This window comes from Zosterops lateralis (genome assembly GCF_965231275.1).
Source record: "Zosterops lateralis genome assembly, chromosome: 2".
In the NCBI taxonomy this organism is placed as follows: Eukaryota; Metazoa; Chordata; class Aves; order Passeriformes; family Zosteropidae; genus Zosterops; species Zosterops lateralis.
The window spans coordinates 39,848,161-39,861,355 of record NC_139763.1 but is presented as its reverse complement, the minus strand read 5'-3'; the positions used below and the strand labels follow the sequence as shown (position 1 = coordinate 39,861,355).

At 35.6% G+C, this 13,195-nt stretch overlaps 1 protein-coding gene across 1 annotated transcript in view; it reads left to right on the top strand.

Annotated features, from left to right (window-relative positions):
• Window positions 1-13,195, top strand: part of PCCA (propionyl-CoA carboxylase subunit alpha) — a 273,215-nt gene that overhangs the window by 121,619 nt on the left and 138,401 nt on the right. The window contains exons 15-17 of the mRNA XM_083884834.1: window positions 1,148-1,216; window positions 2,000-2,075; window positions 12,743-12,853. Coding sequence (XP_083740960.1) covers window positions 1,148-1,216; window positions 2,000-2,075; window positions 12,743-12,853 — 256 coding nt within the window. The remainder of the gene's footprint in view (window positions 1-1,147; window positions 1,217-1,999; window positions 2,076-12,742; window positions 12,854-13,195) is intronic.

The following is a 13,195-nucleotide window of genomic DNA, read 5'->3' as shown; positions in this document are numbered from 1 at the left end:
CCCACAGGTGAAGATTTAAGTGAGATTCCAGGACCCTCTTTCCCACCCCATTTACAATGCAGTATATCGGAGTCCTGCTGTTTCAACAGCTTTGATTAGAGCCCTCCATCCTTATGATCCCCAGAAAACATTTATCACTCGAGTTATTTTGATTAGTTAAAAAAAAATATTTCGGATTCCAGTGCTCAAACCCAGCAATTTAATAAATATTTGTTCCCCAGAAATTGCTCATTTGAAAAGTTTTATATGGCTAACCTCATTGTTACAGTGATGAAATCAAACTGAGAGATGAAAACAAGAATCAGCAATATACAAACTAACTTGTTGGCTGGTTAACAGCAATCAGCCTCTTCAAAAGAAATTTTTGAACTCGTGTTATTTTTTTTCCATGAATATTGCAGAATCAGAGCTTTAATTGGGGCTGTGTCCTTACAAAGCAAAGCCATGGAAAAAGCTGTGTAAACATTAAAGCCTCGAGGGAAGAGCAGCAACAGAAAAAAAAATGTTTAACAGTTGAGAGGGTGAGACAGAGAAGGAAAGTGTTACAGACATGAAAACCATAGGCTCAGTATTCCTATGGAGCTGATAAGCAGCACTCCAAAGTTCCTGCTGAATGCTCCCTACTTCTATTCCTACTGAAGCTCTTGAAAGGGCTGTAGCAGAACATGAGGCTTGTGATTACATCTAGATGCAGAAAGGGTGTGATTAGAAGGGTCATCCCTCATGCCAGGTGTCAGTCAGAAAAATAATTAAAACTGTATTTTATTACAGGGATTAAATCAGAATTGCATGTGTTTAGAGTTAAAGCGAGTGTAACACAGCTGAAATTCTTAAATCAGATTTACTGTGTTTACTGTGCATTCTGGAGAACAAAAGAGAATTTTTACCATGAACTCAAGATTACAGTCAAGTTTCTCATAAAGGAGAGACTAATTTGCAAGTGTTTTTGCTGGTAAAGAAAAAGGCTTCCCTTCCTTCCTCCCAGATTCTCTGAAAACAAATAATTATTCTAGTCTTTCCAGAGGGAAAAATGTATGTGATAAGCTTTGTGGGGGCTATGGTTTAAGACTGATGGGTAGATTTGATTCCCATGGTGGAATTTTTTTTTCCAGTAATGTATAATTATTTTTACTTCTTATTTTTAAAGGTACGTGTTGACAGTGGTATACAACAAGGAAGCGACATTAGCATTTATTATGATCCCATGATTTCAAAAGTGAGTTGATTATTATTTCTCAATATTCTAAAGGTATGAAGTACTGATTTTATACATAGTTCTTTTAAAAGAGAGAGTATATTAAAGGATTTGTAAATCAATATTTTAAAGGTGCCATAACATGCCTCAAGGAAATATAAAAGAAGTAAAGGAAGATATGGAGTAGAGGAAATCTAGTGTAATTTCTAAATAAAATTCTTTTTACCTTTTGACACTGTTATTATTTGTCTTGCAGTTTCTAATTATTAAGAAGATTCTGATTTAAACACAAGTCTTTATTGCCTGATTTAGATACTGCCAATCTATCTTTTTTAATATAGTCTAGCCTGGATGTAAATGTCAATAATTCTGGCTTCCAAAAAGAAGCATAGAAAGAAATGCTTGGTATATGTCTGTTAGTATAGTTCTTACTCATCAGGAACATATTGGTAAAATTAAAATATGACATGATAGAGTTCAGTCCTTGAAAAAACGCTATCTTAGGAATTTGTTGGGCATTAGGAATCTGGTGAGTCAGTATGGATATTGAACCTGTTGTCTGATTTTCTGAGAGCTTGTTTAGATGCTTTAAGTTTTATTAAGGAAAAGTGATTGGCCTTCTTTCATTGAATGGGTTAAGAGATCTTACCTTTTCTTAATGTTTCAGGGAGCCTTTGTAGCACAAATACAGTAATGATCAAGAAATAGTTTTATTACTGCAGAAGTTCTGCAAATCTATTTAATTTTTAAATGCTATTCAATTTCTAGAGACAAACATCTAATTTCTAATTTTTTTTTCTTTAGCTGATTACCTATGGCTCTAATAGAGCTGAAGCACTGAAAAGAATGGAAGAGGCTTTGGACAACTACGTAATTCGAGGTAACTAGAGAAATTTGGATTCCTAGTGTGATAGGCTGTCATCTATTTCAAGAAAACAGCTTGAAAATGTAGTAATTAGCAAATTGAGTAAAGTTCCCACTTCTTAAGTGCAAATTAAAAAAGGAAAAGCTTGTGTTAATTAAGCTGAGAAGATACATCAACTCTAAAGAGACTTTTTTTTCTCCATTTTTCTCTTTAATATTGTAAGATAAATATTTAAATGACTTTCTTAAAACTCATTGTTCTCACTGTATGGCAGCATGTAATTGATTTATTATAGAGGGGGGAAAAGGGCCGTTGGCACTGTAAGAAATGTAAAGTAATTGCCATTTTTAAGAGTTTAAATCATTGATTGCAGTTAAATATTTTCACAATGCAGTAGTTGATTGTGTGTGTAAATATATATATATATATAGCCTTATTTTCAAGGTCATTGTTTAGGTTTGGGCAGATACAGATGTAGGATGTTGATCAGCATGTGTTTCAGCTCTTGCTCACTGATTGCATAGGAGATGCAGCCATTCTTCCAGGCTTTCCAGGCAGCAGGGGTAGTAAATCAGCCTGGACCGCTTTGACCCTTTTTAAGTTTTGGTGAGGGAAGTCATGTTTTGTGTGGGAGAAATCTTTAGGTCTTCTTTTGTGTCTTATGGAAAATAAGAAGTACAAATCAGGATAAGGGAGGTTGAAATTTCTGTGAAGTTTCTGTAAGACTTGGCTTGACTTTAATGCTGGGCTGCTGAATGGTGCAGTTGCCCTGTCAAACTTGCAAGATTTATCATCTAGGGGAAAACGAATCCTTCTACCGCAGTGTAGTTAGATACATGGTAGGATTAGCCATTGTAAATGAACTGCTAACTCTAACATAGATTTATATTCGTGCAACTTGAGCCCTTGGACTGTAGCAGTACAATGTGCTGATGTAAACCCCTGCTGTATAACAGCTGAGTAAATTTATATGAGAGAGAAATTTATACTGCTGTAGTTAGACTGATGTGAGGTGGGATTTGTTGGTGTTGTTTTTAATGGCGACAGGCTCTGGATTCACAATCTGTTGTAATGAGAGCAAGTGATGCTAAAAGTATTTTAGTTATGAGAATATTTCAAATGTGTGTGGAGCATTGTCTTTTATTGTGTGCTATAATACAGGATGGAAAGTGATCATTTGTGCTTTGCTGTTTTTCACAGATGTACCTAATAACAGTTCCACAGATTATAAATACTTGTGAAGGATATGAGACCTTATACCTGAAAAGTACTAATTTGTATTCTTGAGGTTTTTACAGTGTTTTTATTAGTATGCATGTATGTATCATACCCAATGTCTCTGTAGTATTTCTATCTGAGAAAGCTTTTAGTCTATTAAAAACATTTAAAGAGGTAATTAGTGAACCACAGGGGCAATTTTTTCCTAAAGTACTGCAAGCCACAAAATTTAATGTACTACAGGTTTCAAAAGTAGATGAATTTTCAAAACACATTTTTAGTTGCAGTGGCCAGTAGTTTCCATTTGAAAATCACCAGGATTTTTGTGTAGTTTTACACAGCTGGTAGTTTCTTCTCAGTGTTTATTTTAAATGGAACATTTGTGGATATTAAAGTATCTCTTCTCTTGCCTAGTGTGAATGATTCTTGGTAGGGTAGTTAGTAGGAGCTGTTCAATCTGTAATGTTCTAAAGTGAATTGACATGTGCAGAACTTCTCTTTTGGTTGGCGGTTTGGTTTTTTGTTTGTTTTTGTTTTATTTCCCCCTAAAATGATGGTGTATATTTTTGCTTTACAATGTTGGGTTTCTATGTAACAAAATATCAAACTACCTTGAACTTTTGTAAAGTGCCTTACATGAAGTCTGTTCCAACTTGAGTTTTTGTTAGTAGTAATAGATAGAGAATGATTTTTTACCTAGTTTTGGAGTTACTTGGTTTTATGTTTGAATAATGAGCTTGTACATAACTATTTAGAGATTACTAGTCTTCCTGAATAGTATGCTCCAGATCCCTATTTCTCAACCCCTTGTCCCTCTGATTTCCTGGGAAGCAGCATTTATGTTTGCGTGGTGTTTTAGAGACACTGTGTTTTTCCCTGTAAGTAATGAAGTATCTGTTCTGAGTTACAGAGCGTTTTAGATAAGCAATACCAGCTGAAGTCAGTGTCAGTTGCAGTGATGATATGCACTTGTGAGAATTTTAGATTTAAAATCCCAATGTTTGCAATTTCTGTAAACAAAGATGCTTGTTCGTTCACATAGGGTGGGAATGGGATGTAGGGTGACTGGGTAACAGGTCAAGGACCATCTAATATGTAGCTTAGGGACTTCTAATGGAGGATGGAGTCTTCCCTATCACTTCTGTGTCACCAGTTCAAAGCAGACAGAAGTTGGTAAGGAATTTTAGTCACTACAATTTTGATGGTTGCTTGCTGACCTACATGAAATCAGTGGTTTTTATCCAGTTCCTAGAAGACAAATGTTTTCTTGCAGCAAATGCCACTATACAATGTCATTCATGGCAGTCCCAGCAGAAAAGCCAGGACTGAAGTAGCACAGTGACCCTTCAGGAGGTGACTCATGTAGGCAGGGTTGAGGCATGTTGGCAGTGTGAAGGGCAAGGACTTACTCTGCTGCTCCTTGTCTATTGGCTGTGTGAGAAAACATTCAGTTTCTACTGTTGTGGCTTTGGGATATTCACAAGTTACCCCATTCCTTTTTAGCTCCATTCCATTTACAGGGAACAAGTCCCCAGACAAGGCTTTATTGACTTGTTTTCTTTGACTGGATACTACCTGGCCTTGAATTCATGATTTAGCTGTCCTTCCTAGTTAAATCTGCCTGACAAGATCATGAAGGGAATTAAAATAATTAAATTTTAAAAATAGTCTAATACTTGCAAAGAAAGCAGGCTAAAGCAAAATTTGAGTAAGTAATACCTTAAGCAACCAAGTCTGCATCATGTAGTGCCTGTAATAGCAGTATCTTCATTAAAAATGTTGAATAAAGCGAATCGGAGTGTTTGCAACAATGCTGTGCTCTGAAAATACTTGCTGCTTTAATATTTTATTACAGTTTGGGCTCATGACAACTTGTACAGAGTGAAAAAGGAAATGCTACAGTCTGTTCATTGGTAGATGCTAAGAGTATGACTAACTCCAGATTGAGTCAAGATAGAGTCAATGTGATCATGGGAATGTAATCTCCATCTTTTTCCTGTGTAACATCTCCATAGTTGTTAATGGGAGCAAATGAAAGTCTAGGATAGTGTTTCTTTGAGTTGTGGATTAGATTAAATGATCTCTTGAGGTTCTTTGCAGTCTAAATTATTCTGACAGGAATTGACTCCTCCACTGAGAACTAATCTGAATTCAGAATCTCAGCTGAGACTCTGGAATGACAAAGGATCTAATTAGGTAACTTTTTTATCTGAGTCTTGCATTATAGTTCAAGGGTGATTAAAGTTAAGGGTCCAACCCAGATTTGTCTCAAGAAGAGACACTTCTTGTTTTGTGCAGTGGTTACTGGAGAATTTGTGACTAGTGAAAACCTCAAGATTCCAGTCAAGCAGAGAGGCACCGTTGCTCATTGTGATGTGGCATGATTTATTTCCTTTGAGCATGCACTGTTGTTAGTAGTTCATCTCTGTCTTATGGTACGTTTTTCAGAAACTTTTTTGGTTTTTTTTTATTCTTAGAGGATTTAATTTGAACAACTGAAATAGGGTATTGAAAGAATGCCTTTCAGTGTATCTCCTGTGTGTGTGAACATGGTGTGGTGTGATTTCCTTCTACAGTCTTAAGTTTTAATATGTTTTTGTCATTTCTGGTGCTGGATAATCTGTTCATTTGAAGACATATATAAATCCCAGTATGGAGTTCTGGAAAGTTTGTTTTTGAGTTATTATATATATTGAAATGAGTTATTATATATTGAAATAAAAGAAATGGTTATATTTATGCAGCAAGTAGAATACATTATGAATTCACTGTAGGTCTGATTGGACAGATAGCTCATATCCTTGAGTGCAGATTCCTGTAATCTTTCCTTTGACCTCTGTTTGCTTTTTATCTTCCCTGAGTATTCAAAAGTAAAGCCATAACATGAAGTTTAAGTCTTTGTATAAAGTCAACTCTTCTCTGTTGAGATCCTGCTTGCTCTATGGAGAGAGGAATGTATTAGACCATTTAGGAAGAAGAAGAGTGGAAAATGGATCCTCTGAGGAAAAGGGTAAGCAGCAGATAAAGCAAGGAGGAGTAGAAATGAAGAGGAAGTAAGGGAGCCACAACTGGGGTTGGGGAAAATCTTCTAGCATGAGGTGAAAGAGCATACGGAAAACAGAAAAGTGTTAAATAACCATGGTGAATATTTGAGGGGAAGAGAAATGCAGAAGTTCACTTTCTGAGTGGAGACCTGCCAGAATAGTGGCAGCAGAAACTGTTGTTTTGAGCTTTTGCAACTGTAAGCACACTAACTGGGGGGGGGAAAGGAGAGCTGTACTTAGTGTTGTGAGAAGGCCTTGGCTTTCCAAGAATCACAGAATGAGTAAGATTGGAAGGGATCACAGTGGATCGTGTGGTCCAACCTCTCTCCTCAAGCAGGGTCATCCTAGAGCACAAGAAAAAACATCCAGCATCAATTTTAGTATTTTATAACATATTGAAATAAATTAATTTCAGATACAAAGCTTTTCACAGTAAACTTTAATTAAGATCTAAACATCTTAAATTACTGAGTTATTTAGTTTTAACTTAAAAGATACTTCTCAATGGCAGTATATGTGTAAGTTTTAGACTCTCCTGTATTCTGATCCCCTGCAAATGCTCTCACTGATATTGTGAGCAAAACAACCTTTGTGTGTAAGAAGCCTGTTTCCTTGCAAAAGCAGTGTATAATGTCTGTTCTTAAATGAAATGAGCTTTTGGTTTTTTTGGTTGTGCTTTTAAAAAATGCTTCAACAGGTCATACCACTTTTGCATAGCAGAGGTAACAGACAGGTAGTATTTGTGTTCTCAACCCTTGCAGGTTCCCAAGTGTATTGATGTGGAAAGCAAAACTGGAGAAGGGAAGGAAGCAAACTTAGTTCAAAATCACTAGAAGGCGACCATTTCAGAATGCTTAGTAGCATCAGTTTGGAACTGAGATGCTGCTCCTGTTCTCTCCTTTTCTTAATCCAGTCACAAAGGAGGGAGTGGGAATGCCAACTTCTCAGCAAAATGTTGTGGGATGTAATTTAGGAAGGATTACAGATTACCAGTGTCCTGTGGAGAAGAAAGAGGGAAGGGCAATTGAAGTACAGGCAGATCACGTAAAAGAGGAAGGCAGTGTTAGTGGTGCAGAAGGGGAAATTAAAATAAGGTACCCTTTTTTTGCCAGATAAGTTTTTTGTCTGATTTTTTTTCCTCTGCCTTTTATTAAGGAGAAAGAATTGAGGTAGTGAAAAACGGGACATATAATGTGTCCAGTTGAGAAGGCATTGAAAAAAAAGTGCTATTATTTCTCTAGATATGAAGTTGTCCTAGTGTTGTATTTCCCATTTTAGAGTGAAAGGATATCTGAGGAGAGGATGATGGTAGAATGGCCATTTATTTTCTTTCACTTTTCTTGCCAAAACCTGCTTAGCTTCTGCTTCCAGTTATTCTACTGCATTTATAGAAGCATTTATATGCATTTGTTAGCACCATAGATAATTTACTAAGAAGTTCAGAACCACATGCAGTTACAAAATTTAGAGTTTGAACTTATGATTTTACAGTAGGTTATTACTATATATTATCTCCTTTAACCTCCTTCTTTCCCCCTTTATCCTAGTGTGTGAATTCAGTGAGCTCCAGACTTTTGTATCTGAGAGAATTGTTGTTTTTAATTGGAATACATGTTCAGCTCTGAGGGTCAGTGGTGTACTGATCCCATGTGAGATTTTTATGTGGATGTTTGTGTATTAAAATTAAAAGCCAAAAGCCTCCGCTTTTCTTGCTTTTGGGAAGGGATTTTGTATGCAGATAGCCAGCTCTGAAGTGAGTTGTAGCAAAACACAAGCTTTGAAAGACAGTTAAACAGTTGAATGTTGAGGGTTTTAGGGAATATGATGAACACTTTTGGAATTACAAACATGGAGGCTTGCTGGGTAGTAATCACGGACTTGAGAAGTTCATGTGTTGAAAGTTTGATTGTCTGTGCAAATCCGATAATGTTCTTGTTTTAAGTGAACACTGGCATAATCAGTGTTCCGTAATGCTCAGTGAAGAGCTTAGTTAATATTTTTTATATTTTCCTTAGAGAAATAACTGAGATACCTTCTAAGCTTCATAACATTTATTCTTATTCAGCATTTAAATTGTTGGGTGATAGTTTAGCTTTGCTGGCTTGTTAAAAAGAGAAACCCCCAGTCCTGTACTCCACATGTTGGTTTTGCCGTCAGTAAGTGTGCAGATAAAGTTCTTTCTGTTCCACTTAGCACCATTTGAAATTATCAGCAAGTTAAGTCTATTCAACTGCTTATCTACAGAGGGGCATGTAGGACTCCAATTAAGTTTACATGGATAAATGCAGACTTGTGTTTGCAGGCATCAAGATGACAGAAGCTTAATACTGTAAAAAGGCTAATCAACACTGAATATGTTTAGTGTCAGTAAATATTTATAGTGAAAACATTGCCTATGATTTTGTGCCTTGGCATTCCAAGTTCTGATTTTTAGTGAGTAAAAATGTGGTGTGATAGCCTCTTCATAAACTTGTTATAAAACTGTTTTCTATAAAATGCATTTTATTGTTGTCTTTGAGGGTTTTCTTTTGAGGATGGGTTAGGAGTTAGGCTACAGTATGTAAGTTAATGAAAAGTCTGGTATACTTAGCAGAGTTTTTAAGGCAGAGAATGAAGAAGGGAAGGAGGCAAGATACAGGCAGGCAGTATGGGGAGTAATTTCTTCTGATTAAAATTTAATTTTTTTTTAATGAGTCCTTCTTCAAACAGAGGGTTGCTAATAAGCTCTGGTGAACAGTGTGATTATTTAGTGTCTTCCTGTATTCATTAGGCAATAATGACAATTTAACTGGAAAATTAATGGAACCTCAGGAATATGTGTTCCATATAAAGCATATGAATATGTAGTTCTAAAAATTTTCATTAGCTCTCCATTATTTAAATGCTAGTCTGCTTTCTTTTACAAATATATTCTGGAAAATAGTGTAAAAATTGAAACTCAAGAAGTATATTTTAAATGGAGCTTCTACTGATGTAATATTGTATGAAAACTACAGCCATGTAAAATGAAAAAATAGAGGTACAAAGAACAGTGATTATTTTATTTGATTATATTTTGACTTAGAGGAAAGAAGAATATAACTGTAACTACAGTTCTGCATCAGCCTTAACAATGTAAAAATTATGATGCTGAAGTGAAATTTTGTTTTCTGGAGGAGAAATAAATTGATAGAGTTTAGGATTTTGCTTGTTTGTTGAAAATGTCATGGCTTGTCAGGCTAACAAATGTAATTTTGTTCCTAGCAGTCTGCAGATCTGGTCAAGAAAAAGAAAAATTCTCTGGAAACCACTTGAACATAAATACAATACACTTCAGTTTAGTGTCTAACTTTGCATGAAATAAGCACTGCCTGTTAGCCTGTGTTTGATCCTGTGAGAGTGTGAGGCTAATGTCTGGGCAGTGTTTTGGAAGCAGCAGGTAGTCAGGAGTAAGCTGCTCTAGGGGTCCATATTTCTGTAGCCTAGTAGTTACTCACACACAGATGGAGACCTTATGAACTTTGACAGAGGTCACACTAAATTGCAAATCTAAATCTTCTAGACTTCTGAAGGATTACACTGGTAATTTTTTTTTAAGCCATTTTGGTACATCACTAGAAGTATCAACTCAGTCTTGAAGCAGATCAGCCATACAGTCATTGCTCACATAATGATCACAGAGACTGATAAAGATAGCCTTTCATGATACTTCAGTGGGAAACTTGTTTATTACAGTTTTAATTTGTGTATGTAAAATGCATTTTATATTGCTTCCCAAACACTTAGGCTTGTCTGCTCTATTGAACTTATTCAAGGAATTTTGGAGATAAAAACATTTCAGAAGCCTCATTTTTCAGATGCACATGTGGTAGAAATAATTAAGAATACTCATAGTATTTTTTTGATTTTAGGTTCTTTCGGGGCAGTCAGTTGAGACACCAAGCTCTGTCATCTGTCATCAGCCATCACCTCACCAGGGATCTTATAGCAGTTTAGAAAAGAAAAATGTGAGATGATCTGGTTACACATTGTAACATGTATAAATCCTGGATTCAAAGTTGGGCAGCATTGAAGAACTCCTCCTTGTCTTGATGCTGTAATAGATGAAGTCTCTGGGATATTTCAACTTACCATTCAGATTGGAAATTTGGGGGGAATTTGTAGCAGCCAAAGAGAGACATTATTTGTTTCCAAGTTATGGTCATTTAGTGTAAGATTTTTAATTCTTTTGTTTAGTGGAGGTGCAGTGTGACTTTCATTCAGTATTGATAAAATTGGAGTCTGTGAATGATTATTTAGGTCGCAGGCAGCAAGGATCTTCTTTTAATCAAATGGACAAATTTCTGTCATGTCATCACTGAACTGCTTGTGTCATTTGCTATTTAATGGCTCATGAATGAGTCTTTAAAGCTGTGACTTCATGATTCAATGAGGCTGAGTCTGACTCTGCGTTTAAAGTGGTTTCAGTGACGGCCACACAGAGAGCTTGAAAATTCACACCAGCAGCAGACTAGTAGGAGAAGAAAGCTTTGAAAGTGTTTGAACTGGTCTGCATATAAAATAACAAGGATGTTGTTCATGCTTCTAAACTGGAAAAACACAAAAGGAAAAGGAGTGTAAAAGAATCTCCTGTAGCCTCAGCAAATTGCATGCTCTGTAATGCTAGTCTTTGCTTTGGTGAGATCTCAACAAGGGAAGAAAATCCAAATAATGCTAATTTACAGCTGAAATACCTGAGTTTGCTATGAATTCTTTTTCAATATCATTTTAAACTAGAGCTATTAGAAAAAAAGTTCAAACAATTGAGTCACGTCATCTCTAATCATGATCATATCATCACAATCATAATAACTTGTGCATAAACATATATGAAGTACAGAATTTTGTGCTTTGCAAGAGATATGGATACACAGACAAATTTTTGCCCTAAACTATTCTGTGATGTGTTCAGCATTTTTTACTTAACGGTGTGCAGCTAAAGCCAAAGTTAATGTGATATGGCAAATGCAATGTTTGGAGTTACCTGTTCCTCTGACAGTGATGAAAAAATGTGATTACTTTGTATTTCCAGAGGGGCGAGAATGTGCACAACTAAGGTTGGATAACCTCCTTTCTATAGGAGCTCCTCATTTGTCCATACCTGGAATAAATCAATACCTGTCATGCTCCTGAACTGCATGTCTATTCCAGCTTTTCTTAAGAAATATTAATGTTTATGAGCCAGTGTTATTGTGTGTAGTCGTATTAAGGTGGAACTCTTCTGGCTTATCAGAATTTGTTTGATCTCTTTCTAAAATTGAGAAAAGAGTGGAGATAAATATGGTGGCTTTCTGACCTGTAATCTTAAACTTTCCAGAAATCACCTGTATGCTATCTTAAAAGAGAGAGTACCTTCTTTTTGAAAGTCATTTTCAGTAAGGAGAAGATAATTTAGATGATCTAGAGAGTTTTTCCTCAAGGATTTTTTTACACTACCTTCTCTCTCCCACTTCCTATAAGGACTTCCTTGTATTTTTCGATGAAAGGACTTTCAGTGGCTATCAAATTCAGCGCTAAACTGCAAGTGCTTCTGGCAAAGTGCAGTTTAGCATTAACATTAAGTCACTAACTTAGTTACATAGAAGTTATTCAATTAAAAATAAAATCATTTAGGAGATGGAGGAGAGAGGCTGAGAAGTGGAATGAGAAAGAGATGAAGAAATGCAGAAAATATAAAGTTGTGTAACAGTCAAAGAAAGTAAAGGATAAAAGTATCTCTAAAGCTTCTGTGATAAGCAATTTTAAAATTAAATGAATAATTTTTGTGGGCTATATGCCTAACAGAGTCACAGAGTGGTGCTAAAGGGGAACCAGGGTATTCAATAAAAAACTGACCAGGCAAGGTTGGATAAATACATGTGGCGGAAACAATGCGCTTCTTTGTTTTGTAAGTTATACAGGAGTCTGTTATGCGTTACAAATGTTAAAAATATTGTAAAATGGTATGTTAAGGGGTAAAATTTATTACTGTGTTTCATTACTGCGTTTGGGGTGTAACATGGTGCATATCTTCCATTCAGGGTTCAGTGGAATTGAGCTAATATTTACTGTCATGACTAATTTGTCATTTCAAAGGAGATGGCTCTGGTCTTGCCTACATCTTCTAGAACTGAACCAAAAGTCTCTCTCTTGATTGTGTCTGCTGTCCTTAACTCAACTAGGTGTTTGAATTTGGCTTGATGAGGTGAAAATTTAGATTGTTTACTTTATAGTTAAACTGAGTGTTTAAAAGGGTTTTGAGGCAGGAGTGAAACAAAACTGGTAAATCTGCATTGATTACATCAGTACTATGATATCTAAGTTGTGAACAAATATTTATTCCAGAAAGATAGGAGTTCATATTTTTAAATGTCCTTTTCTACTCTAATTTGTGATTAATATTATCTGATTTTTTTTTTTCAGGTGTGGCTCACAATATTTCTTTACTGCGAGAAGTGATCGTCCATCCACGCTTTGTTCAAGGAGACATCAGCACTAAATTCCTTCCTGAAGTCTATCCTGAGGGTTTTAAAGGTTTGTTCCATTTGGAAATGTTTCTTTTTCTGAAGTGTTGTTTTGATTATTGCTCCTTATTTTTAGACTGATATGCTCCCCAGTTTTTGCTTTTTCTTCAAATATATCTGTGCATACGCACAATTAGAGTTTTTAAATAACGCATGAAGTTGAGATAGTTATTTTTTTTTATTTTCAGGAAGATAAGATACATACTTCTAGTGATAAAATAGTAAATTAAATACACTGAAAGTCATGAAAAACCATTTACAGGTGATATGAAATGTGTAAAATAAACATCAATTCAATTCTACTATGCTATCATGCTTCACTACAGACAGTACTTCTACTGTTAACTATAGT